Source organism: Colletotrichum scovillei, assembly GCF_011075155.1.
Source record: "Colletotrichum scovillei strain TJNH1 chromosome Unknown Contig00002, whole genome shotgun sequence".
In the NCBI taxonomy this organism is placed as follows: domain Eukaryota; kingdom Fungi; phylum Ascomycota; class Sordariomycetes; order Glomerellales; family Glomerellaceae; genus Colletotrichum; species Colletotrichum scovillei.
In genome coordinates, this window is record NW_023336260.1 from 339,251 (window position 1) to 365,768 (window position 26,518).

The 26,518-nt window shown below is 53.5% G+C and overlaps 6 protein-coding genes across 6 annotated transcripts; 3 read left to right on the top strand and 3 right to left on the bottom strand.

Annotated features, from left to right (window-relative positions):
- Window positions 1-2,701: 2,701 nt before the first annotated feature.
- Window positions 2,702-3,538, top strand: HER10_EVM0012470 (uncharacterized protein; the record flags this gene model as incomplete). Its single annotated transcript, XM_035481864.1, has 2 exons — window positions 2,702-2,790; window positions 2,845-3,538. The coding sequence occupies 2 exons, from the start codon at window positions 2,702-2,704 to the stop codon at window positions 3,536-3,538; spliced, it is 783 nt and encodes a 260-aa protein (XP_035337796.1).
- An 890-nt stretch (window positions 3,539-4,428) lies between these two features.
- HER10_EVM0003011 (endo-alpha-1,5-arabinanase) lies at window positions 4,429-6,537 on the bottom strand. Its single transcript, XM_035482915.1, has 3 exons — window positions 5,516-6,537; window positions 4,732-5,344; window positions 4,429-4,682 (listed from the first exon to the last, which is right to left on the bottom strand). Exons 1-3 carry the CDS (start codon window positions 5,780-5,782, stop codon window positions 4,597-4,599), a joined length of 966 nt encoding a protein of 321 aa, XP_035337016.1. The 5' UTR covers window positions 5,783-6,537; the 3' UTR covers window positions 4,429-4,596.
- A 6,345-nt stretch (window positions 6,538-12,882) lies between these two features.
- On the top strand, window positions 12,883-18,153 carry HER10_EVM0005686 (uncharacterized protein). The gene has a single exon (XM_035475292.1). The coding sequence runs from the start codon at window positions 14,740-14,742 to the stop codon at window positions 17,794-17,796; it is 3,057 nt and encodes a 1,018-aa protein (XP_035337228.1). The 5' UTR covers window positions 12,883-14,739; the 3' UTR covers window positions 17,797-18,153.
- Window positions 18,154-20,341: 2,188 nt separating this feature from the next.
- On the top strand, window positions 20,342-22,410 carry HER10_EVM0001414 (uncharacterized protein). Its single transcript, XM_035471162.1, has 2 exons — window positions 20,342-21,479; window positions 21,596-22,410. Exons 1-2 carry the CDS (start codon window positions 21,426-21,428, stop codon window positions 22,145-22,147), a joined length of 606 nt encoding a protein of 201 aa, XP_035336895.1. The 5' UTR covers window positions 20,342-21,425; the 3' UTR covers window positions 22,148-22,410.
- A 285-nt stretch (window positions 22,411-22,695) lies between these two features.
- Window positions 22,696-24,234, bottom strand: HER10_EVM0011798 (diphthamide biosynthesis protein 2; the record flags this gene model as incomplete). Its single annotated transcript, XM_035481217.1, has 1 exon — window positions 22,696-24,234. One exon carries the CDS (start codon window positions 24,232-24,234, stop codon window positions 22,696-22,698), a length of 1,539 nt encoding a protein of 512 aa, XP_035337742.1.
- A 534-nt stretch (window positions 24,235-24,768) lies between these two features.
- On the bottom strand, window positions 24,769-26,019 carry HER10_EVM0002979 (glycerophosphoryl diester phosphodiesterase; the record flags this gene model as incomplete). The annotated part of the gene is made up of 1 exon (XM_035472670.1): window positions 24,769-26,019. The coding sequence occupies one exon, from the start codon at window positions 26,017-26,019 to the stop codon at window positions 24,769-24,771; it is 1,251 nt and encodes a 416-aa protein (XP_035337013.1).
- Window positions 26,020-26,518: the final 499 nt, after the last annotated feature.

Genomic DNA, 26,518 nt, shown 5'->3' on the forward strand with positions numbered 1-26,518 from the left:
CTCAGCCATTTCGCGAGTGCAGCAGAATGCTTTTCTTAACATGCGTAGACTGTCAATGCAACTCGCAAAGCACCGCCAGCGTGCAGGCTGTCAATATTACTCGCCTAGGAGCCTAAGCCGCGAGAGTAAGGCTGCCCAGAATATGGAGATAGAAGCCATGTACATGCCAATAATCACACGTGTCTAGTCCATCCATGGGTGCTGGTAGGAGCGTGGGACATCTACGCGGCTACAAGATGCAAGTTTGACGGTGTTGCAAAATAAAGCTGTCAAAGCGGGCTTCATCTCAGAAAAACAGAATATCGAAAGAAGAGGAGATTTATGCATTATGCCGGAACTGACAAAGTGAGGCGAAGAGTCAAAGCATTTGGGAAAGACAAGAGCGACGCCGCGCCATCGAAGCTGAAAGCTTTGACGTTCGCTCAGCCATTCGCCCTTCGTTCCAGTAGGACCTTCCAGCACTGAAGTTTAATTAAGGACGAAACAAATACAGAAACAAACGCTCTTCTATCACGTTGATGTAACTAAATATGGTCGAATAATGGCCCGTGTATCCATAACCATCTGGGGCCGCTGTCATAGCTTGAGCTACGTCTCGGAGAGAAGCCAGGGGCAGCAGGGAGTTCCTAACTTCATCCTCTGTCGATGAAGACATTATAAGACTTCCTAACGGTAACGTCGGGCAAGCAAGCATAAAGATATGCGAGCCAGTTTTTAAATTCCAACTTACTTATGACACGCTACTTATCCGAAGCCCGCACATAGCATTTCAGTCACCTGAACATTGATTTATGCAAACTCATGCTAGCAACGTTCCTCAATTTCCCTGCCTCGATGATGTGCAGTTCCCGTGTCTGCATGGCTTTTGAGGCTACAGAGCAAGTAAGAAGCCAAAAGTGCGCACTGGTCGTCTAGTGCCCTTTCAGACTGATGAAGACGGGGCGTGTCTGGCAGTGACTCCGGGTACCTGGCATTAAAACAAGAGCAATGATTCTACCAAACAACGATTGCCGGCGTGAAAGAAATACTTGCCGTAGCTGGTTGTTTGTTGTCCACCATTCACACCGAGATTAGGCTGCATTGCATGTCGATCTCATGCTTAACCGCCGCGTTTTAGATGCCTCTTTAACGCTCGACTTGGTTAGTGGAAGACACATCACTCAACCACATCTTGCCCATCAAGGACATACTTCAGCTTGGATGAATAAGAAAGCTCAGATAGCTTTGGAATAACGAGTTCAGAGTTCAGTCAGCATCACTCAGAACAAGAATGGAAGAGACTGGCCCCGGACGCCTGAAAGATGGCTGACGCTGAGAAGAATGGATAAAACTGGGACGAGCTGCATGAACTTGACGTAGAAGTCTTGTTGGCGCACGACAAGCCCCAAGAACGGTCAGAAAGTCATAACTCATCCTCGAAATCTCGTACGTGAGCACATCCGATTTCTCCGCAGCAGGCCTATCTTTGCGCAGTTGTGGCTGTCGTGGGACCGGTAAGTTCTGTCGGACTCTATCAAGCGCGGTCTCGAGTTAAGTTTTCTTCCACCGTCCATAAGCCAGTAAGTCTGTACATGAAATGGTGTGCGACATGACCAAGCTGCGGCATGCACCTTAAGATGATGGTGGTGATCGTAATATTTGGAGGAAACTGGTGGGGAAATCTGCGAAGTTTGGACTGACAGCTGACGTTTACCCCTATGCCGCCAGAGGCTTAAGATACGGCATCAATCAGCCAGCGCTGATGCGACGAAGTCAGCCTCCTTGAATTGCAAAGTTCACTCAACGTGAGATACTTTCAATCTAGAGTCTGGAATTCCAGTGCAGTGAGAGTGTAAGTCAAGATCTAAGCTGAGTAACGAAATAGAGATTCACTCGAGCGGCCGCCAAGTCTTGAGAGCTAGCGTTCCCTCAATTGGCCATAAGGCAGCGTACGACGGGCATTAACAAGCATGAAATCACTTGATTCAACCAAAGAAAAAAGGATCTGATATCATTTAGAAAGTTTTCTACTGAAGCAGCGAGTATCCCAGTCGCACCAACAGCTGATAGAGTGGACCGGTGATGTAGGTAAGGAGTTACCGGGCTAGCTGCTCTGCTTCGGGGAACGACTTTGAAACTCGTACACATGAAGAAGTTCAGACGGTCCCCGTTGGAGAATTTGATCAAGGTTGCCTTGATTTCTTTGCCAGCCGCTTTCAGGCCCTGTCGAGCCGCGCACATCAGGATGGGCGGCGGTGCCAACAACCGGTCTCCGCCACCGGACTGTGCATCCAGACACTCACCTCATTGGTTGAAGTCTCTACATAAATTGCCTTTTGAGGAGGCAGATAGCATAATATACTTTGGGTAGCACGAACTGCTCATGCTAAACATCCTCGATGAACGAACTATTGGAGACGGAGCACCGGAATGATGCGATCCATTGGGGAAGGACAAAAGTAGTAGGTAGAGTGTGAAGAAATTGGTCAAGCAACGGACCATCGCTGTCGAAGGTATGCAGAGACGACTACTTAAAGGATGTTCTCTTCGACCTTTATCAATGAATTTTCTTTTTCATTCATCACCATCACTCATATTTCGCCCTTGGTCTTTTCTCGATCTAATACCTCTCACTTGCAAAAACGGCTCACAACAACATATTATACACCACAAGTAAAACATCACTGAGAAACCTCGCTCTAGTAATATTGTTAGCTACACAATGCGCTTCTCCAAGTCTCTTATCATCATGGTCGCCGCGACCATGGGGGCGAATGGCGCGCCGTCTAGCATGGACTCACGCGAGCAAAGGTGCGTGGCGATAATGAACCCGTCGGCCTAGGATATGAAGCTAAAATGACATAGCGCTTTAAGCCAGCCAGCCCTTGTGTCTCGACAGGCTCCCCCAGCTATTCCAGCTGCCGCTCCTCCTGCTTCTGCTCCCGCCCTACAGGCAGAAGGCGGCAAAAACGGAGAAGACAAGAAGAAGGGCGATGGCGACGGAGATCGCAATGGGGGGGACCGTGACGGAGATCGTAACGGTGGTGACCGTGGTGGACGTGACGGAGATCGCGATGGCAATCGAGACTGCCGTGAAGAAGATCGTGGACGTGACAGAGACGGAAGATCGTGCTGTGTGCGAGGAGGACGTGGAGGAGGGCGTGATGGTGACCGCGACGGCGATCGCAAGATTGCTCGCGAGGACCGCGATGGAGACCGCGATGGAGACCGCGATGGAGACCGCGATGGTGATCGCAACGGCGGTGGTCGGGGCGGACGGGATGGCGACCGCGACGGTGACCGTGAGTGCTTCCGGGATGGTGATCGCGGTGGTCGCGGTGGCGATGGCGAAAGACGCCCTCCCCCTCCCCCGGCCGGACCTCCGGGCTTCCCCGCCCCGTTCCCCGCCCCGGTCCAGCCCCGCCCCGGTTTCCCCGGCGCTTACCCCCCTGGCTTCCCTGGCGCATTCCCTCCCGGCCCTCCTCCTCGTGGCCCTGATGGAGATCGAGATGAGGACAAGAAGAAGCCTGCCGAGGACAAGAAGCCCACCCCAGCATAAATTATTATCCCTTGTGGTTGTCCACTGGCTGGGCACACCCACTTCCCGGCTTAAGGATACTTGGGATCTTGAAGGAAGACGTTGGCAGCACACAGAAGGCCTCGTCCATTGAATGCAAACTCAATGCACAACAGTGTGCAACTGGAATGGAGGAATACAGAGACAGTAATTAATCATTGCTAAGTTGTTTGGTTCGATATGAAATACGATGCGTACAAGCTGTTTGAAGAGACACTGCTTTAGTCATTTTTACTTATTGAACTTTTGCGTAGACACACTATTAAGTTCAAGCGCGATAAATTCAAGTCCCGTAGTATTTCGGCCCGTTCGTATGAGGGAACATGTCCCTATCCGAAGGCTCTGAAATGGGGAGGAGGACCTAGGTGTGAGGTAATACTCAATAAGATGTCATGCTCCCAGGTTATCGTTTGGCAGATAGTAAACATCACCAGATTGTTGGCGAATTGTTCCAGGCGACAAATGATCTAACGAGGTACCTCCTCGGCTCCATCAACGAATGGTGGCCGATAGCATTCGGTGCAACCCTAGCCACCCTCGGAGAAAGGGCCAAGCAATCGCTCCCTGAGACAAGGGCTAATCATTCATCTTGACTCTAGGTCAGTGAGGTTCAGGCTCGGCAAGCGCGACATTTGGTAATTGTTGGTATACACGTCAGCAGGGCAGCCTTTCGGCCGGTACGAGGCCAATAATCGTATATTGACTTCGTATGGGGTGGTATGTATAGGAGGAAGTCGGTGGGCAGAGCCCACGAATCCTCCGTGGGTGTAAGTAGGTGGAAGGGTCGTTGGTACGGGCCCAGACAGCCTACCTACCTAATCCTCCTTTTCTGCCTGACATTTCAACAGTAATGAATAGAGATACACAGGAGGGGGTTTGATAAGTATCCAGCATCACACACTCCCATCGGTATAAAGGTGACATTCTGGGGCGCAAAGTATATACATGCCCCTAAACACATGCGGAGCTACAATATGAACAAGAATGTAACATCACTCATCTACCTCGACCGGTAGTTCCTTCCGTGTCTTGGAATCTACCTAGACAGAAGGCCAGCCGCCGGACCACGAAATGACATTCCAGCCAAATAGAGTCTGAGAATCGGCATAGCCAACGTCGGTATTCACTAAGATAGTTAGCCTTGATAGGTGTTGAGGCCAAGATTGACCACTCACAATAATGATAATAGAGGACCGCACCACGCTTGGGATCAACCAAGACGCCTTGGCCACCAGGAGCATAGATTTTGTTATGAGAAGGAAGAAGAAGAGTGCCGCCGCCGGCCAGGCAGCTCTTGCCGCTTTTGTCGGTATAGGGACCATTGACAGAAGAGGCACGACACACGAAAATCTTGTACTCGTTTCCGGGGGTCGGGCGGTTGGCGTCGAGGCCGCAGCAGGAGCCTGAGCTGAAGAAGGCCCAGAAGGTGCCGCTGCGCTCGTAGACGAAGGCACCCTCGACGGGCTGAGGAGCAGTGGTGTTCAGAACGATGTTGTATGGGTTGCCGTTGGCCTTGGTTGCAGCCGCATTCAGAGGCACTTGGAAAATGTCCTGCCAAAAGGAGCCGAAATTCAGGAAGTAGTTGCTACCAGACTTGACGAGCTGAGCATCGATGGCATTGTAACGGCTGCCGGCTGAAGAAGCAACCCCGGTGGCGCCATGGTCAGTCCAGGAGCCAAACTCCATGGTGGTGGAGGTAGCATAACCGATGGCTGAGTTTTGGACGCCAAAAGAGGAGACGGTGTAGTACAGAATGTACTGATCGCCAACTTTGTTCACATCGGGAGCCTATCAAAGACAAGAACAAAGTAAGTATGTACTCTGAAAGGCAGCCATTTTGTCCAGTCTCATTCTGACACCATCCATTGATGGCTATGAGGGAGGTTCAGACCCTTCAATTGGAAGGCTGAGAAAAGTGAAGATACGTAAGAGGGACAAGGAAGGCTGAACCGGACATACCCAGAGATCATCATTGCCCTTTAGGTTGATCTTACTACCCGATGGCAAAGCAGCTCCTTGGTAGGTCCAGGGGCCTACCAAATCGGGAGCCTTCCAAATGCCGATCTTGCTGCCAGTTTCAAAACGAAAATAGGTGCCATCATCGCGACGGACAACGGAAGGGTCGTGACTCCAGCACTGGCCAGAACAGGCTCCCGGATTACCGTAGGCTTGAACGGTGGCACTCAGCAGCCCAGCTGCGAGTGAAAAGATGGAACCGAAGCGCATGATGAAGAGTAACTTGATCGACAGAGGTAAAGAAATAGGCAATGCTATGTAGTGTTAGAAGAGAGTGACTAGCAAAGAGATAGCTTGGAAACTCTTGGAGAAAAGAGGTTCGCGAAGAATTTAACAAAAGAAACTTTAAGGTCAGACGGGGACCGGGAAACGGCTACCACCTCTGGAAGGAACCGAGATCTCGTCATCCGAACTCCATCAGGGAAAGTAGTACACAAAAGTGTACTCCGTTCCAGGCCTGAGGAGCTCAATTGGACCTGGGTTACGATATACACTTCGGCTTGATTGGCGGAATTCAAGCTCGCTGGCTGGGACAGGCCCTTGTGGATGATGGGAGGACGAAGATGGGCAATATACATGGAGCAGAGCCTAGGGTTGACTCGGCCAACGAGATGAAGGACTGGTTCAAGTGGTGCGGTGGACCGATCTTGCATGCCCGGATGATGCCTTGGGCGGGCTGACCGCTGACCTAAGTCACCAAGCAAGCTGCTTACGAACATACGAAGTGTCCGTATCTGACGGGACCTTGGCAAATGAAAGGATAATTGGGCTATGGCGGCTCTAAGCGAGTAAGAAACTGCCGTGCATGCCGTCGTCTGTGGGCAAGAGATAACAAAGTTCAGATTCACAAAACTTTCGAAGTGGGAAGAGATTGTGAAGAGCCGGCCGGACAATGTAAAGTATTGTCTGAACGGAAAGGAGTCGAAAGCCTGGCTGTCCGAATGGTGCGCATGGGAGGATGAGACTGCTCGACAGGGGAATTTGGAGTCATGAAGGGGAAAATTGGGGCTGGTGAGTGCCGGCCGTATGTAGCCTGCAACTCTCTGCATGAGAAGGGGCATCTCAAGAGCAGACGTACCCCGCGACTCAAGTCCCGCCACGACTAACTTCGCACGGAGTATTCGCTCTATTGTGTTCAAGTATCCGTACGGATAGGCTCTATGTGTTGAAGAGTCTAGTACTACAGAGTACCCGAACATCCACATACTGCGTTCGTGAACAGGTATCTGTAGACGACCGCAACAAGCGCGCTCAAACTAAACGGAAGTATTCGCCTCAGGGAGGGGGATTGATAGTGATGAAGTCAATGGAAATTGGAAGGGTTGAATTTTGTGCATTGAAACTTCTCCCAGAACATTCATTACCCTTGAGAGGGTTTGTTGTCCGAAGCTCTCTGGCCAAGACCTTGTCTTTATGCAGGGATGAGACGGAATTCGCCATCCTTGAGCAAATGGGCGAAGGAAATAGGGTAGTCCTGCCCGCCACGGTGGCATCACATTTGGAGCCGAAGGGGGTCCGAAGCGAGCGGCCCAGAGAAAAGGGGGCTGGATTGTGGCCAAGTACACCAGGTTCAGTTCGCCTACCTCTCTTGTGTTGTTTCCTTTGTGATTTGCACTCCCCTTTCATCCTAAGTCTGGTCGTATGGGCCTGTCTGTAAAGATTAAGCTTCATTCTGGTGCTTGATACTCATGTGCAACGATCCATCCATATCCATAGGTTTAAGCTGTAGCCTGTACTCCGTACACGCATTCACCGCCAGCTCCATGTCTCGGTTGTTCGTCCGGATCAACGTGATCAACGCGATCAGCGGTGTCTGTGTGGGCGAGGGAAACAACAAGCCGTGCAAGCTTGACCTGACTACATACCTGTGTACGGAGTAAGTACGCTATTCAGTGGAGTTTGGTAACGTGATGGGCAGAACCCCAGTTCACACGGGCCATGGCAGGGAGCGAGAAAATCCCCGTGGGCCGTCGTCACCTTGGCCTTTGTCAGCGGCTCGGAGGCTTCTGTCTCAAGGTGATGAGGGCCTACTCGACCACGCATGAGGGCGACTTGTGGCGGCAGTCCTGACCTTTGGGAACGGTGCTAATGTGTTGATCAGTTACTGATACCGCCAGTCTCATCATCTGGCTTTCGCATCTAACTCAGACTCGGGAGGATCGGGAGATAGTTTTGGGTTGTGAACTTTGGGTCGTGGGTAGGCGAAACTGTGGGCGACAAGTGGGAATAACGTGGACAGGGCGTGGGTTCAAGGGAGGGAATATTCCGAGCGTCTCTCATAAGATGACAACTCCACTCCACTCGTTGTCGATAGTGTACGGATACGGATACGCTTACGGATAATTCCATATCTATTCCTAGTAAAGGCAGTATCACGCCGAAGCCATTTTGAGCGCCGTGCATAGGCCTGCCCGCTTCCCCTTTCTGCTAAATCTTCGCCGGGTTGTACGGGAATAAGCTAAGGAGGAGAGGAACAGGATGTGGAGGGGACAGTCGGGTGCCAGAACCGGAGACCTCAAGCGGACTGCGCTGGAGGGTTCCGCTCAATCGGCGGACAACCCATGGCTGTCCATTATGGATGTCACCAGCCATTCCCGAATTTACCGGAACTTGCGGCGTGCCAGCCGGGGCTTGACGGAAAAGGGGTCGGCGTCTAGCCACCATTGTCCATTTCGGCCCCCCTCATGTTAGCTCAAGAAAACACATACAGTTCGAAGCTGCGATGCCTCGGCCGCAAGGGGATCATCATTGCATGGCGGCGTTTACCTTATTATGCATTTGTATCTTCCATCTCTACGGACATAAGGTCGTCCTTTTTGCGAGCCCAGTGAACCTACAACGGACATGTCTTTTGAGGCATGATTGTGCTGTCAAAGAAGCCCCCAATCCCAGGGTTCACTCTCGACTCCTCCAGTTCGGACCCTCGATAAGTAGGTGGATGGATTTGAGCGTGAGGGCGAGGCTTGAGGGATTGAACGAGCTGATGGCAACGAGCTTCCTGTTGCGGGCATACCGGGGCCTTGGTGCCTCGTTGGTCTGACGAATCCCTGGCTGCAGTAGGGTTCAAGCGCCCGTACGAAGCTCTCTGAACAGCCGCAAAGAAAGGGCCTCCATGGCGTCGTAGGAATGTGATTCGGAGTGCAGCCTGGTAGAGGTAAAGATATGAGACCCGCCCGGTGGCCGGATTCGCATGTTGGTACGAATACAGCGTCGCAATCACAGGCTTGCAGTGGTGTTGATTCCGTATCTGTGCCAAGTTCTATCCCAGCTTGACTGCGCGGACAATTTACAAAATGCACATGCACCAGTGCCACCAGTGACCGAGCCGTGTATCGAAAGACATGTCTGTCAGGAACGCGTGAGTCGTGGCACAAACTCTACTCCGTACACAGAATACTCCGCACCCGTCCGGTGAGAAGTGTTCACGGCTCACCGGGAGCAGGGCCCATACCTACGCCGGGCCCACTGGTTCGAGGTGGCAGGGCTGTTACTGTCGATGAATGCCATGTGGCCATGGCTGATCGGCATGGACGACGAGAGTCACGGACGTTCTGTGTAGTCAAGGGTCCAAGACTCCAAGGGCCCAGGGCCCGGGGGTGCGGGGAGGTTTTGGGAACCTGGGACACGAGGAGCCCGGCGCACTGGATCTGTTACGTTACCAAAGCTGTCAAAGCTAACATCTGCAAACTAATCGTATAATACAGAGTATCTGTACACATATCTCTCGACTCAGAGTGCATTCAGTCGTCAGTGAGAGTCTCGCCTGTCCCTCTCACACCAGCTATATCAACTTCAGTAGACCATCTGTATCCGTACAACAAGATCGCAATCTGAACCATGCTTACGCAGCTGGTATCGCCGACATGCACTCCTTCCTCCTCCATTATGGAGTCGCTGGTTCCTGAGGCTGCTGCACCATACCGACAGCCCATCCATGATCCTTGGGGTTTCAACTTTCGGTAATCCTTCGAAACTATTTCTGCTTGGACTCGTTCCTGGCGCTGTCCAACCCAGGAGCCATGGGCCGTACGTTAGGGTGAATGTTCTGACGAAATACGCCCGTCTCTTTCGCGCGACGGCGTTCGGAGGGTGTTTTGGGCTTGCTTCATTAGTGCTGACCATGACGTGCCATCTAATGATGGCTGGGACGAAAGCATGGCACAAAGAAACCTTCGTCGACACGTGAGCGGAGGAGCAGACTTTCAAGACCATGAGTCTACATAGGAGCAACTTGGTCAACCATAAGGTATTGCGTTTACCATGGGGTTTCTAGCTTTGCAGCCTCTCCAGTTCATCTTGGAAGAACAACCAGGGTGACAGCCTGGCAGTCTCCTGCGAACTGACAACCACAGGTTTCCCGTCGAGAGTTGGAGTTGGAGTGCAGCTCGCGAACCACCTTATGGGCATGGTGAAATGGTGTAGTGCAGCTAATACGGAGACTACAAATCTGAACGATGCTGCTTTAGGAGCGTCGTTCCGCCGACCTTTGCCTATGTTTTTTGATGCGACCTTTGAGGTCTGTAGGCTTGTCGACACGACGTCTGCGCCTTGAGCACAGTCAATAAACAATGGGGGCGCCAGTCTCCTCTGGATGAGGTGATGGTAGCTAAGGTCATCTGATGTTGCGTTGTACGGATAGAACAGGAAGACTGACACCCCATGTGCAACCCCAACCGACGCGACCAACGCATCGATCAACCAACGCAGCCATCTGGGCCGAGTACATACCGGAAGTGGGATCGACAGCCTCGAGGTGCGGACAAAGAAGCGATGCGGTGGAAAGTCCTAGAATGAGAAACGCCATTACCTAGCGGTCTATACCTACGACCTACCCCGTACACTTATAGCCTACCGGTCTTTGGATCCGGAAGGACTGAGCACCAACTTATCAAGACAATTCAGCCGTGGAAAGTTGACCCGTCACGGTTTTCCACGGTTCACATCAGGAAGCCGAGCAGCGACTCTGTATCCGTACTCCGTACTCCATCCACGCAAGATGAAATCCTAGCAGGATGGCCAAATTGGCCTGCATTAGTGCGACTGCATCTGCAAGGGGCATGACCTTTGTGATCGCTGATAAGGGGCCAAGGGCGTTGGGCTTGCAACGGGTTACTGTTAATGAAGACCTTCAGACTTCTCTGCAGCGTTGGTAGTTTTAACTTTTTTGGTTGTTTTTATTTCTTTTATTTCCACGGGAGATGGGGGAAAAGGGGTCCAAGAATGAGGCATAGCGCATGTGGGCAATACAACCTAGAAACATCACGCCAAGCTTAGGTATGTGGGACCGTAAGTACTGGCTCGCTAGGTAGGGCATCTAGATTATGATGCCCGTTGCAATTCTCACCAGCCCTCTTGTGTTCGCTGTTTGCCTGCACCGGCATCGTGATTGCTCTTCGGCTGATCATCTGGATGGGCAACAATCTTTATTGGGTCTCAGTGTCTTGTGCCCTGCGTATCCGTGGTGCGCCGTACATTTCTCGGTACAACCACGACGACGAATGCCTACACTGTGAAGCAAAGTGGACAAAATAGCTCGCCGCGGGTCGACGACAAGGGTGTGACCCGCCATGTTGCATCTTCGGCGACGGCAACACAGTCCTTGGAGGAATCAGGATACGACCCAAAAGTCTGGGTTTGATGGACTTTAGGCGAATTCCTGGAGTGCTGCCCTCGAGGAACTATTCCTATTGAAACATTGCAGTATCAACTCGGGGTTAGGTAGGCATGAAGGTGGATGGCCCATCCGACGGGAACCTCGGATGGACGGATGCATCGCAGTTGGGGGCCAATCTCGGACCAAAAGAAGGAGTCGACGAGCAATTGTCTCTGTCCAAATGTACTTCGGATTCCGTACGGAGTACATTGTCCTTTATACAGAGTATTCGTCCATGCATTGGATGCCTCGATAACTTCTTTCCTGAGGGCGAGACTCCAGCGAGTCCAGTCAGCAGAGTTCACGGTGATATTGACATGTAATCTCCAGTGCGCGATAGTTGTCACCTACATGGCAAAGTTAAAAAACGAGACGCGACGATCCATGCCATGCCATGCCCATAGGTCCATGCCATGCCATGCGAAGAGCCCATGTCATGATGATCTGGACTCTGGAGTGACAATCTAGCGTTGTTCATGCCTACGGATACTGATAGGCACGACAAGCTGCGCCTCTGTCAGAACTTTTCAGAGTTTCTCCTTCCCAATCTCAAATGTCATATCGTTCAGTCAATCGAATCAATCAGCGAGGCACAATCAATCGGACTGGGAGACCAGGGTCTGGATCCTTCTGGTCGCCAAGCGTGGTGCACTCTCTGCATGTTGCGCGGTCTTACTGCAGCGCCGGGCTCTTGGCCGCCACTACCCTTGTTCCTGAGCTTTACCAGGGCCCCTTGTAGGGCAAAATCACCAATGGTTCCAATCCATATCCAAGAAGACTGACTGTCAGTATCAGTGTGTCATCTCGGGCTCATGAAGGGTTGACGGTAGTTTTGGACAGTCTGCCGAACCTCCATGGCATCATTGAAGGCACTCGTTTCTTGTTGTGAGGTGATGCAAGGATGTAGGTACAATTACACCCTATGATCCCTACTCTGTAGACCGCCCGAATGAGCTCTTCCCTATTCTGACTACCTTCTGGAGCACGGGGTATATACTACAGAGTCACAGAGTGTAAGGAGTGAAGCTGGCAAAGACTCCTGGAGTTGGCTGCTGGCGTTGACGCTTTGTCCTAGCTGGGGTATCCCCCATGAATCTACCTTGCAGCTGCCAATCCCTCTTCCCTGGGGACGCGACATTGGGACAAAGAAACCTTTGGTAAGATGGGGGCACGAAAGCTGCTCATTTGGACTGGGTACGATTAAGCGCAGACGAAGACGAGCTGAGCCAACGTTGAGCAGCAGATCCCTCCCGAGTCCCAAGTCACGGATAAGCATGACATTCTGTGAATATATACTGTGCATGGCGGCACCCGGACACGCAAGGTGATCGGTTAGGCCAAATGGGCTGCAGCTCTCGAGTTTGCAGCACTGCAGACGCGGACGGACGTGACGGAGGACGAGGGTAAGGACGGCGTAGGATACTTGGTTCAGTAAGGGCTGTGTCCGTATGGCCGGCTCCTAGCCAAGGCGAGCAAGGCCATGTAAGGTCAGGCAGGGCAAGGTACATGCCAACGGGCGTTTCTCAGGTTGGTCCAGCCGCAGAGGAGACAAGCCGCGAAGGAAAGACGCGGAGTCTGGAGTCTGGAGCAGGTGTGATTTGAATATCTGGGGGAAATGCCCCCTTCATTGTGGTCTTGCGAGTTCATCTCAATGATAGTGCCAGTGTCAGCTTACCTTGGTCCGCGTGTGACCCGGTGTCTGGCTTTGGTTTCTGCTGCTTTGTCTCTGGTTCGTTATTGTGTTTCCCTCTTTGCAGGTTCTCCATCTTACCTCACGACTGGATCAGCCACGCGCGGACTTGACGAAGCTGTCCGAGAACCGAGTGATTCCCATACTTCACCGGCCGACCGAACGACAGCTAGCTGCGTACAAACGGGCGCTCTCCACGCAATCGCCACGACACTACGGATGTTAAGGGATCCTTCGAGCAGAATCCGAAACTTGAGCGGCGGCGCGACTCCCATCCGGGAACGACGATAATCTGTTGGCTCTCGATCTTTTCTGTCGGCTATCACTTATAAATCGAGTACGCACCACATCGTCTTGGCATCGTTCGGTCGTCGAAAAATGAATTGAACGGGTGCTGCTGCAAAGAGGTCTTATTTGTGATCTTGGCATGTTATCCTTCTTTTCACCTACGGATTACATCGCTCTCATCCCACAATTCTCATCTCACCAGAACGCATTTGAGTACCTATCTGGCTGGGGTGTTTAAGGATCAACAATTTGTTTTTTCGTTGGTTTTTCTATTTGTTTTTTTCGTTAACGTGAGGAATCTCTTCTCTTTGCTGCCCGAAGCCACTCTCCTCTTACCACCCTGCCTTCTGCATCATGCTGATGAGTGACTGCGTTTTAGTCCCGTCATCCGAGATCCCATTCATTCATCTGAAGGGCAATACATTGAGAGAAGGAAGACGACCCATTCCTGGATACACAAGCTGCGGCAGAAAGAAGACATTCAACGGGCAGATCAAAACAAAACGCAACAGACGCAAAAGAGGAGAGGGGATACCGGTAGACGAGGAGGGAAAAAGAACAAAAGGAGGGAAAACTCGGCCGCATCCGCCCACCTCAGCGGGCGCAACAGACGCACCACAACCGCTCAAGACACCCTAAAAGGAACCGTCATTTAGGGAACGACACGCCACAGGAGCAGCGCCATTGGCCCTCCCCGGAACCTTCTACCCCAAATCGGCTGGGTTCCCCCGCTGCCCGCACCTCCTCACCTCAGTGCTCACCAACTCACTCTCACTCTCACTCTCACACTCACACTCACTCTCACCCTCACATTCGCCCACCCCAACGCTTACACTCACCCCTTCACCTTCCTTACCGGGCTGCAACGAATCCTTACCTTGCCTTCCCTTCACTTTCCTGCGCGGTACCGTACGGAGTATTCACGTTGGTTACCTTACCTTAGCTTATCGGAGTGAGCCCCCCTTACTGCTCATTTCGACTACGTACCGGGGCCCCCAAAGGTACCTTACCTTACCTTACCTTATCTGCCCAGCACCTTGCCCAATTAGGGCAATCTGTATTTGAGGTACACTGTACCAAGTACATCCCGTACCTTCCCTACCTTTAAGGTACCTTACTCTGCAGCAGTGCACCCTAGGGCCTAAGGAACGGTAAGGCAAGCACCTGCCAGGTTCTTTTAGGGGACTTTTGAGTCGCCTTATCTTATCTCGACTCTGGGAGGTGGGCTGCCATTCAGTCACGTCTGTTTGTCTGTCTGTCTGTCTGTCTCCGTCTCCGCCTACGCCTCCTTCTCCTTCTCTCTCTCTTCCTCTCCCAATTTCAATACTTCCTCTCACCCTACGAACGTCCTTTGTGCAGCCATTCTCACGTCTTGGACATCGACATCTGCGGCAGCTGCAGTCGCTACGGCGTTCTTCCCACCCCAAGCACATCCCGGGATACCTGTAATTCGTCCAGACCGGGACTGGCCCATCCACAGCGCGTGAGCGGCTCCTCGTGAGCAAGGCCTCTTTCCCGGCAGATTCACCCGCCGACATGTCCGGCCGAAGCGCCTATGTGCGCAAGAAGATCACTCAGGCCGAGAAGGAAAAGGCGAGGGCAAGATCAAATACCGGCGGCATAATAGGAGAGTATGAAGACCTCACCATTCCCGAGTTTCCGCTTCCCCAGACCGGCGCTTCTTTACCCGTTGGCACCGGCATCGGGACCACAAATGCACGCTTCCTCAAGTTCTCAGAGCCTCCCCGCGACATCAAGCCAGGAACACCAAGCATAGGCAGTGGCAGTGGAAGCAGTGAGGGCGGCCGTCGTGACGGGAGCTCCGGCCCCCTCGATGACTTCGCCTATGCCCGCGCCCGGAGACCCACCATCAAGACGGAAGACGTCTCGGGCATCGAAAAGTCGGGTTTGCGAAGCAGGCTGGACAAGAAGAGCGAAGATGTACGGAGAGGTCTGGCCAAGACTTTCACCTTTAAGCGCAAAGACAAGGAGCCCGACTTCCGTCCCGAATCCGTTGCCACTGTACGCCCGGGTCAACATCAGAACCCAACCCCAATGTCGCCCACCGAGCTCGACTACACCTACGAACAGTTCAACATGGATACGATGCAGCAGATGCACATGCAGCGGCAGATGCACATGCAACATCAACAGCAGCAGCAGCATCAACAACACCACATGCAGCACATGAACCAACAAATGCGACATCAGGATATGGATCTGCCTACATCGCCACCCCCAGCATCGAAGTTGCCTCCTGTCCCGACCACGCCGCCCATCAAGCGATGGATCGGCGCCGGAAGACCTGTTCAGAGATGGAATAAGCTGCGCAAAGACCCCGAATTGTGGGATCCGAATGGAGATGTTCTCGTCTTCTTCGGGCACAAGGGCCAAGCCCCGCGGCCGAACCCATCCTTTAGGCTCTCCTCACATATAATCGAAGCGACCGAATCGAGGTATCTCATCACGTTGCTTCGGGAGGGTACAACCGAGGAGGACATCTACATGCCGCCATCTCCACAGGGCGCACCACCCATGCTTCGGCCACACATGCGCGGTGGGCAACCGACACCGCCCATCTCGGAGGATCTCGGCGAAGCTGATGGACAAATTTCGTACGAAATGTACTTCCCAACTCCCGCAAACATGACCAAGACGGAACAGCTCAGGAGCCAAATTACAACAAGAAACGTCTTTGCCTTGCTTTACCACGCATCTCTGGTCGGGTTGATGCTTCACCAGGCTCTCTCCGACCTCCACATGCGATTGGATGCCTATATGCCACCGGACGCGGACAACGTCGGTATGATCCTGAATTATCTGTCAGCACGGGGAATCGACGATGTTCGTAACGACCCGGAAACGGCTGTCAGCTTGCTGGCATGGTCCGAAGGGTCAGCTGTGCGGTGGGAGGAGGGCTGGCGGGAGAGTTTCCTACACTGCGCCGGCATGTACAGCCAGCTGGAGACATGCGCCGACTTCAAAGACCTCACGCCCATCACCCGCGCGCTCCTGGAGCGAGCATGCCTGGAGACGCAGCTCCGCGTACAGGCGGCCGAAGAGAGACTCGCAGAGTTCCAGTATGGCGACATGTGGCCAGCAGGTGTTGGTGGTCAGGCAAAGGCTGCTGCAGACCGTTTACAAAAGTTCTTCTTGAATCACTATCTGCACTCACAGGGAGCGTGGCCGCCGGCGCAGACAACCGGTCTTCCAGACTCCGACGGCGAGGACATGTGGCTAACAAGGAACGTGGCACAATCATTGCAAAAGGACTTTGGGGCGCTGTACGACTACCTTGTCAACCGCGATATTGTCTGGGACATGTCTGAGGCGCGATCAGGGCGCAAATGGATGATGCAGAGTGAAAAGGACAAGGGATTTGACGCCGACATCGACATTCCCATCACAGACATTCTCGTCGAGTTCGATAACAAGTTGCGGTTTCCACACATCCCTCACCCATACCCCATGGTACCCGAATCCATCCCGCCCGCGCCGTCAAAGGAGAGCTCTATGTTCAAGAAGAAGACTGGCGCAGGTGCCAACAACGGTGGCCGAGCGGGTGCCATGGAACGACGAGTTCAGTTGGCGTACACCGAGGCCACAAACATTTATATCCTCGGTTCCGATTTTACACAATCGGATCTAATCGACGCCTTTGTGAAATTCGAAAAGAGCGACAGCGTCACTGAGGTTGACCCGGCCGTAGCCCGACGGGGACGTTGGGTTCTGATCTACGGTATTCTTCAGACGCTGGCGAGCGTGTCAGTGGACGCCCCCAACGTGCGATACCGCGAGGGGGTGCCGTATCATCTGTCTCCGCGCCTCAGAGGCACAAGGGTCCCTCCGTGGAAGGGCTCCAGCACGACAGACGAGGCATCGCACGAGCTGTCTCACTGTTGGATGGTACAGCACAGCTGGAACACGCCGAACAACAGCGGCGCCGAGAGTTCGGGCGGATCAGGCAACACCAGCCCCGTGCATAATCTCGCTCGCCCTTTTGCGTATCCACGCGCCCCGGCTTCGACAACATCGCGGGGGTCTGGGTATCAGACGACCGGGACCCGTTCTATTCACTCGACGGGTTCAGCACCTCACTTCAGCTCAGCGTACAGCGTCGTTAGCGAAAGCGACACCGCCAGCAGCATCCGTACACCTGCATCCAGTCGGCCAGGTACAAATATGAAGAGAGCGCAGTCGCGAGATAATGTCAAGGGACTGGGCGGCGGGCCGGGAAGCATGCGCAGTGCCACCACCTTTGGCGGCACCGGCGCCGGCGGCGTGGATCGAGGAGAGGCAATGGAATTACCTATTCGAAGACGTGATTTTAGCGCCTTTTTGGATGCCAACGGCTCGCACGGCAGTTATGCGCGCTCCAGCGGCGCCTCGCAGCACGAGCAGCAATCGCTTCCCTTGTCGAGCAACATCACGGGGTCAGGAGGCTTCCTCGCACTCGACGACACGTTGGATAGGAAGAGCGCGCGGGGTGGGTATAATCAGGGTCGAGTGAAGCGCGAGGGGTCTGAGACGGACAGCATGGCGCCGCGAATTCGGGACTTTGATTTGGATGTGATTGATGATCATGAGCCGTGAGGTGGACGAGACCTGGCCAGCCAAGCCATTTTGGTGATGGAGCTGGCGTGATGGGACGGATAAAATTTTGTATATATTCCTGGGCTAGACCACGTCATGGCTTGGAGAGGGGAAGCGTTGAAGAGAACTAGAGCGGGACGAGGGCATGATGCAGCAAGCGAGATATGTCATCAGGTAGCCAGCTGTAGATTTTTTGGGTTGGCTTTGAGTTTTCTCTTTTGGGGGGCGGGGGGATGGACATAAAAGTTGAAGATAGGATAGTTTAGTTCGTACCTTTTGTGTTGATTGAGTGATACCCGCTAATTTTACTTGTATTATTTTTGGTCGACTGAGACACGAATCACTCTCTAATCAATACACCAGTGGGATCTACCTATGTTGAACAGATACATAGTGAGAGCATTAGAAAGTTAGGTGTGGCTGAGGTGTGATGTTGAATAGACTGTAGGCTGTCTGGACGCTCCTCAAGATGGTCTGTCCCAAATTGGTTAATGGGTTGGAGGTCAGAAGAGGGATGATTGGGATCACGGGGACTGTGGCACAAGGGAAAGGCGCAATTCAGAAGTATTTGTTGGTCATCAGAATCGGCGGCGGCAGCGGTGACGTGGTTTTACCTAGGTAGGTGCTTTACTTAAGGTAGATAGGTATCTACACTGCGAGGTGACCAAGGTTGCAATTCCCATGGGAAAGTAAGGTTAGTACGTAAGTAAACAAAGTGAGACGGGATGAAGAGGACGGCTCGGGTCAGATAGGCCGGACTCGGTAGCTTCTCGTACCAATTCTCTTGTTATCGTAGTCTTGAGACTACTCCACGTCGGGCCTGGGGCCGTGTTGCTGCCGTGATGGTGAGGCCGTGGCCGGCGATACTCCGTACACTACGAGTCTACTGTGCACGCAGGAAGGCGCGAGGGTGCCGGTAGCTGAGAGACAATGCCACGATGGGGCTTTTTGAGTGGGATGAGTCGAGGCCAGCGCAAGCCCAGCCCCATGCCTCATGCCGCATGCCCCATAGGTAAGGCACCCCAGCCACCTCATCATCTCCACTCTTGATGTTTTTCTTTTCCTTGATGTTCTCTCTTCAATAAATCGCTAGGGAGTACGGATACCTGTCGGTATGCTTCACTGGCGGTCAAGGGGCACATTGGTCACTCACGAGAGCAAGGCAACGAACGTATCAGGGTGGATGAAATGGTTTCGTTATTGGGCTATGTCTATGAGTGCTCGGTACGGAGTATGTGTTCTGTATCTTGTGAGATGGCAAAAGGGAAAGAGAGGAACAAGGCTGGAAACAAGCTAAGAGTGGATGTTGATGACCAGCCCCGCCGATTTTAGGTTGGAGTGGTTCCTTATGCAAAAGTGCCGGGGGTTTTGAAAAGACACAGGATTGGCTGAAAACATGGCAAAACTCCACGTTGGATGAGTTGTTTACCGTTGGACGGTTGGGGGCTCCCATGGAGTCGGGAGTCTGGACCATGAGTCTGTCTACAAGGACCTTACCTACGTACTACTAAGGTACACCGTACGGGGTGTGTCGCTGCTGGCCGGGAAACCAAGGCCTTGCATCGGTAGGTATTCCCTCGACAGAGATATCGGCTTCAATCTTACGGATATTCCCGAATCGAATGAGCGAATACCGTGATGATGGTTTTGACAGGGCAAGAACTCAGTCATCAATGAGCGCATCGCATGGCCGGCCGTTGGTTCAACTCCATTCTGCAGCAGCCATGATTGAATTTGAAGGGACAAGGGAAGGCAGCCTCATCTGTAAGATGACGACCATGTACGACTACAGACGCCGCGAGAGACGAGAGTCGCGCGTGACGGAAGATGGTGTTTTTGAGTTCTCCTATCCGTGCCTTTCCTCCATTACCTAAGGTAGGTAGGTATGGATGCTGCGTAAAGTTGGTAGGCAGGCACGGCAGACAAAGGAAAGTACAGATCTATGGAACGGTGTAAGGCAGGTACTGTAGGTATCGTGGTATCCCAACTTTTCAAGCAAGTGCAAGTGTAGGTGGACAGCGCAAGGGAAGGAACTGGGCAGGTGGCAGACGTCTGCCAAAAGGGGATACTGAGGATGCCGATCGCCGACGTCATTGCTGGTGCCCTGACGCACCTCCCATCACCTACCTTACCCTACTACGTAGGTAGGTACCTACCTCCCCAGGCTCACATCATCTCAGGCTTCAGCAAACACCTCTCACCTCACAGTTATCGAGTGTACGGATAGAGTAGGTACGGAGTAAGGAACCTTACCTTTCGTGAGGACTGAGGAGGGAATCAAGGCGCTCGGGCTCCCGCTCTGCGACATGCTTGGCTGCAGTCCGTGTCATTGTTTGACGGCCGTTTGCTCGTCCCTGGCCCTTGGAGACAGCCATCAGGCAAGGCCGTGCCATCGACATCCATACCCATCTACGTCTGCGTACAACTAAGGTACCTACCTTAGGTACCTACCTGAGGTAGAGAGAGCGCGCCCGCGAACCGTTGCACCGAGCTGCGCAGCCGGAAGTTGGAACCCTCCTTTTTCCTCTACCTACCTTACTCCGTACCACTGTGGTCCTCGCATCAATGTGAAGCTTGCGTGAGCTTACTTACTTTAAGGTACCGTGGGTACTTACCGTTGGTGAGGCCTTCATCCCCGTTCATGGCTATTCCATCCCATCTCACATCCGCTTGTCCATCCTATGGATTTACCTTGTCCAACCCACACCAATCCACACGAGTCCAATGCAAGACTGGAAATCGACGGGCGAGAGCGAGACTGAGAGAGAAAGAGAGAGAGAGCGTGAAATTGAAATCAAGCAGGAAATGGCAAAACGGCAGGAAACGGGCTGGGCACCCGGCATCTTGGATGCTACCTTGCCTTTTGCTGCTTCACCCATTCACCTCTCATCATCCTTGGCCCATGCATCCTTGACTGGTAACCCGCGATCCAGCCCAACCTCCCCCATTTGAGTACCGTACGGTGTACGGAGTACCACACACACCACACACCAACGAATTGCGCCAGTTCACCACCACGACGAAATGAACCTGGCCTTGCCTTGCTTTTTTCCCTTTTTTCCCTCTCTCACTCTCTCTTGCGCGCACGCACACACACATCCTCGCCCGCCCACCCCCCGGTCCCATCTGCTCTTGCTGCCCACTCCGGATGGGCTTGTCCCAACTTGCAACTTGCAAGACTCGCTGACCCAAACCCAAACCCGACCTGCATTGGCTCTGTTTCTGGCTCACACCTCTCTCTTACACACAAGTCGCACCTTTGTTTATTTAACCGCCCTTCCCACCCCATCCCAACCTCCCACCCGTTCATCTGAAGGAGCTCTAGAAACAAAACACGAGCGACAGAAGAGACAGAGAAAAAACTGAGTCTGCGAGGCTTTGCTCGTCTGCTTTTCTCACTGCTTACTCTACCTACCTTGGTAGCTCCCCTTCTTCGGCCGCCGTTGTCTTTGTCCATCTCAAGACTCGATCGATCCGTCGTCGCCTGTCGCCTGTCGCAAGCGCAGTAATAACAACGAAAACAACACCACCGCTACCGCAGGCGCATCTTGTCGCATCTTGTCGCATCATTTAACCACGCAGCAATCAATAGCTCATTGCCCGGCCGTTCAGCCTTCCGACCGCCCACCATGTTGTTCGCCGTCATGTTTGCGGCGACGCGATTCCTCCAAATCGTCACCTTGGTACGTTTTCACACCCCCACAGAGATACATTACCCCGACTACCCAACGTTGTTCTCCTTTATTCTACAAAAACAACATACATAATTAAAATATAAGAACTAACAAAAATGCCACAGATACCCACCATGGGCATGCTTGCCTGGTTCGTCGATGGCTTCGTAAAGCGCAACGTAATCGTTCCCGACTCCATCCTTGTCCTCTTCATCGTCTCCGTCCTCGCCCTCGCCTGGGCTATCTTCACCCTCTTCAGCTACCACCGCAGCAGCACAAATGCACTCTTCGTCGCAGTCATCGACCTCGGCTTCGTTGGTGCCTTCATTGCCGCCGTCTGGTACCTTCGCGGCATCAACTACGTCGACTGCACGAATCTCGCTCGCGACGGACGCTGGTCTGCGAACTTCCCCGGCCTCGTCACCATCTCTGGGCCCCGATTCAACCTCTTCACCGACAAGCCCTGTGCCATGCTCAAGGCATCCTGGGTCTTTGGCATCATCAACACCATTCTCTTCTTCTTCACCGCTGTTCTCGCCTGGATGCACGGTGACCGCCTGTCCTCCAGCTACGAGCGCAAGTCCTACCACCACGGCCGTCACCGCCGCCACCGCTCCCACAGCCACCGCTCCCACAGCCGTCGCAGCTCCCACTCTCACCGTCGCGTCTACGTTTGAGACCTATCCAGTCGAGATTTATGACAATCGCACTGACTTTATTACTTTTTGGAGAGGGAGGGAAATTTGACGACTTGTACAAGAACGAGAGTAACAAGAAGACGAGATGAGATACCATGATGTGATACGATAGCATGTGTAGAGCTTGAGACCGATGCTCAGGAATGGTTCATGTAATTCCAGCGACCTGGCGCGTAGTGGACGGCATATCCGTTCATGATGACGAATCTAATGACTTTGATTCACGACATCTTCTTTCTGCCGTGCTCTGCCTTTACACAGGCCATTATTATGTGCCTGTTTCTGAATTGGTGACCGTACTGTACTTTCTCTTCCTCCTTTCAACACCCAGCACGACTGACTGTCAGGTGCTCTGCAGTGAGCCCAGGCCGAATCGCGCTTCAGACCACAGTAGCAATGAAATGTCAAATCATGGTAGAAAAAATTGGTATCTTGAGGTCCTTACCAGTACCTATAAATGTATATGTTCTTTTTTTGGTACCATACCTTGCGCCGATTCAAAATAACCCGTCAGTCGTCACTTTTGTTCAGGCCCTGCCAGCATCTTCGCCTACCGTATAACCCCGCGCGACACCGCTTCGGCCCTCCTCGACGACGGTGCTACTCTCCTCGTCGTAGTCCGTTCCGAGGCCCTGCCACGTCCGTTGCGATCGCAAGTACTCGGCACCGGGGCTCAGCACGCCGTTGATGGTGGCCATCTCACCCATCTCTCGTGTCACCAATGCCGACTGGCCAGGCTTCTCGCTGCTATCCTCCCCATTGTCGTTGCCGGTCTTGGATCGGCCATTGGCCGACCGTACCGGCATTCTCATCGGCCGACTGGCCACAAGCTTGCCAGTGCGCAAGTCGTATTCCGGCGGTGCCGACTCGTCCTCGTCCAGCTCCTCCTCCTGCCTTACCGCGTCGTGGTCCATCTTCTCGATACCACCCCACCACTCGAGACCCCATACGCGCTCGCTCTCGGGCTTCAGCGCCACCTCCATCTCAAAGGGCGTGATGACGGGCTTGAAGAACCCGGCGTCCTCCTCCACCAGGCCGCTCTCCCAGCATCCTACAACGACCCAGCCGTCAACTTCGGCAAAGTTGGCCAGCTTCGCGGCGTTCAGCTTGCCCACCACGACCGTGTAGCTCTTTTTTCCGGCTTCGGCGATACGCCGGCGCAAGAGGTCAATGCTTCCGAGATAGTTGGACACGGAGAGCGTGTTGACGAGGATGCCCACTACACCGGCCGTCGCCAGGGTCAGCACGCGGGCGAAGCGCCGACGGAGGAGGGCATTCGTTGTCCGTGTTGGATCGTCGGTCGACAGGCTCGGCGTCGAGAGAACATGGAGAGAGGCCATGCGGGTCTGGAGCGCGAGGAGGAGCGCCGGGGGCGGTGTCGAGATGTGGAAGAGGGCGTGCTCGGACAGGTCGGCAGTCGGTGGGGCGTCTGATGAGGAAGAGTCGATAATCTTGCGATTCGGGATCGTGCCGGTCGGGTCGTGTGTCACTTCGGTATGCAGCAACGCTGTGTATCCCGCGGAGCGCAGTTTCGTCGTGAGGGGGGCGACGTGGTCCTGATATGTGACGTCGGCCACCACAACCACCTTGTGCTGCTTGTCGGGGAATTCTTTGGAAAAAGCCTCGACTGCCTGGTCAATGTCGAGGACATGCCGCGTAAATACATAGATAACGGGCAGCCTCGACGTCGGCGAGAGGCATGAACGGCCATAGTGTACGACAATCTGGGCATCAGCGTGCTCGGCCGCGATCTCATCGACGCAACAGGCGCTGTAGGACGTGTCGGCGAGGATGTACACGCGATGGGTTTCGTTACCGCCCAGAGCTTCCGTCAGCGCCTCGGCGACCCACGAAGCGTCACGCAGCATGGCATCGGGGAACTGGAGGGCCACGCGGTTCCAGCCGCCCTCTTTGATCTCGCGCGCCGTGCGCTCGATCTCGTAGACGGAAGCGAGCTCATCTTGGGTGCGGTCGGCGGTCGGCGGAGGTGGAGGTGTCGGCGTCGGGTCTTCAAAGGTGTGTTCGGCGGGCGTCGAGAGGACGGGCGCCGCTGAGAGTTCTGTCATGGCCGCCGGCTTTTTGCAAAGACCAAGGAGAAAAAACTTTTTTTTTTTCTCCTCTGGTACACGGATTAAGGAAGAGGAATCAGTCAATGGCGGGGTTGCGCTAATGGCGGGGTACAAAAAATCGAGGTCAGGCCCTGACTCACCTTGTCGGTGAGCTCGGTGTAGTTGTATTGGTTGAGTGATACCCACTTTGAATTGGAAACTCTTGTAAGTCGATTGGTTAACTATCTTTCTCTACTGGTTACACAGTCCACTGCGGGAAGCAGTGGATGGCTCTCGTCGTTCACCGGTGAACCGCACAACTCTACTGTTCCAATATTCATTAGACTTGTTTTTTTTTATAAAAGGAAATAACATGATTGCTTATGTGGAAGTCATAGTGGATCTCATAAGAGACTTTGCTGCTTCTAAGCTGGTGTTGATGCTTCAACACATGTTCTTCCTCCGTGTTGATCATTATCGTCAGAAATGGCATTAGTTTTGATTCCATTCGCTCATCCTATGATATCTCCCCATTTCAGAGCTTACAGCCACCTAGAACAGGCCAAAACAGTTGGCGTAATAGGTTACAGTGGCACTCCAGTCTGAAAAGATGCTCAAGACACCAACGTCTTGAGCAAGCACGTGGAGAAGGTTATAGACATCGCCGTCATTGTTCGTGACGTTGGCGATGGAGGTATAGTAATAACCGCCCTTGGTGTCGTCTCCGAGGAAGCCAGAACGCTCCAAAGACCATGAAATGATCTTGAGACCCAGCTCCTTGGCCCTGGTCGCATACGAACTGGGCACAATCTTGCCATCTTCGACGGTGACGAGGTAGTACAAAGGAGGGGCCATGATCTTGACACCAGCAGCAGCAAACTGGGTCAGGTTGGCAACGGCTCCCGGGTAGGTCTCGGGGGTATCTCCACTCTCGTCCAAGAGAACGCCCTGCTTGCCGAACTCGGGCTCGGCCTCGAGCCAGTAGAGGATATCAGGGTAGTAGAACGACTGAGGCCAGACCCTCTCAGGGGCAATGCCAGCTTCCTTGTACTCGTCAATTAGCTGTTGCGCGTACTGTTCCTGCGTGTAGTCTCCCTCGAACGGCATCTTAACCTCGGGGACCTTGAGCTCGGGAGTGAACTGCAGACCAAGGTCATTGGTCATGGCAATGTGCTCCTTATGGGTCATAACGGTACCGCAGGTGGAGTAGAGGTCGGTGCGGTATCTCGGGGTACCGAGCAAGAAGTCTTTGGGGTTGACGGCCGAGGCATTGAAGCCATCCATCTTGCTGCAGAGAGTCTTGAACTCGGCGACGGTGATGTCCGAGGTGCAACATTTGGCGGTCGCGGCCGTACCGTTGCCGGCGGGAGTGAAGGGCGTGGTGCACTTGGCGTTGAGCTCGGGTATGGTCACGATGTTGGTTGTCGTGTGAAGATCACACTGGGAGTGACGGCAGACTAGTTGACGGTCCTTGGTGAAGGCAACATCGCACTCGAGAACGCCAGCACCCATACGCGCACCGGCGAGGTTTGACTCGACTGACTCCTCGGGGATCATCATGGTACCGCCGCCACGATGACCAATGCTCCAGCTGGAGGGCTTGATGGGCTGTTCTGAGCACGATTGCAGTTTTTCCTTCAGAGGGCCCTCGTCCATGTCGTTGACCAACCAGTAGGGTCTTGGGCCCAATTGAATGCTGGTGATGGGCTTGTAGACAGGGGCAGGCTTGGGACAAGGAACAGCATTGACCTGGCGTGAAGCGACAGCCACCAGGCCCGAGACGACGATGGAGTTGAAATGCATCTTGACCGGCGGTCGATAGTGACTGGTCGATGTCTTGCGCTACGAAGGGACACGACGATCAAGAGAGGACTCGCCGGGAGGGAGGCCGAGGGAAGAAGGACCGCGGGAGCTGGAGCTGGAGCGGGAGCTGGAGGTGGGAGAGCCGAGGGTAGGAAACCGGTCGACTAGTTGAAGTTGGCGAGTCGAGGTGTCCCCGTCTTATGTAGGTCTCTCTTCTGGAGCCCGGAGGGCGTGGTGGTTGTTCTGCCAAGGCGACCAGCAGCTGCAATGACGGGTGGTTCTGAGGAGGGTTCCCGGTGTGGAATACGTGGTTTACGATAGCCAATGCATTACTAGTCTCGCAATATGATGCTGAGCAGTTCGTGGAGGGCTGCAGATTGGACAGGCCCTGGGACTATGTCGGGCCACATGCTTGCATTCGGTATAGCCGTCTGATGTCTTCCCTGCGATGATTTAGCAGCGTATGTGTATGTTTCCGTCCCGTGTATGGAGTTGGTCG

Coding starts and splice junctions, on each gene's coding strand:
- HER10_EVM0003011 (XM_035482915.1), bottom strand. CDS start 5,782: ATGCGCTTCGGTTCCATCTTTTCACTCGCAGCTGGGCTGCTGAGTGCC. Junction 5,345..5,515: donor AGGGCAATGATGATCTCTGG/GTATGTCCGGTT, acceptor TGTCTTTGATAG/GCTCCCGATGTGAACAAAGT. Junction 4,683..4,731: donor GGTCCTCTATTATCATTATT/GTGAGTGGTCAA, acceptor TAACTATCTTAG/TGAATACCGACGTTGGCTAT.
- HER10_EVM0005686 (XM_035475292.1), top strand. CDS start 14,740: ATGTCCGGCCGAAGCGCCTATGTGCGCAAGAAGATCACTCAGGCCGAG.
- HER10_EVM0001414 (XM_035471162.1), top strand. CDS start 21,426: ATGTTGTTCGCCGTCATGTTTGCGGCGACGCGATTCCTCCAAATCGTC. Junction 21,480..21,595: donor TCCTCCAAATCGTCACCTTG/GTACGTTTTCAC, acceptor AAAATGCCACAG/ATACCCACCATGGGCATGCT.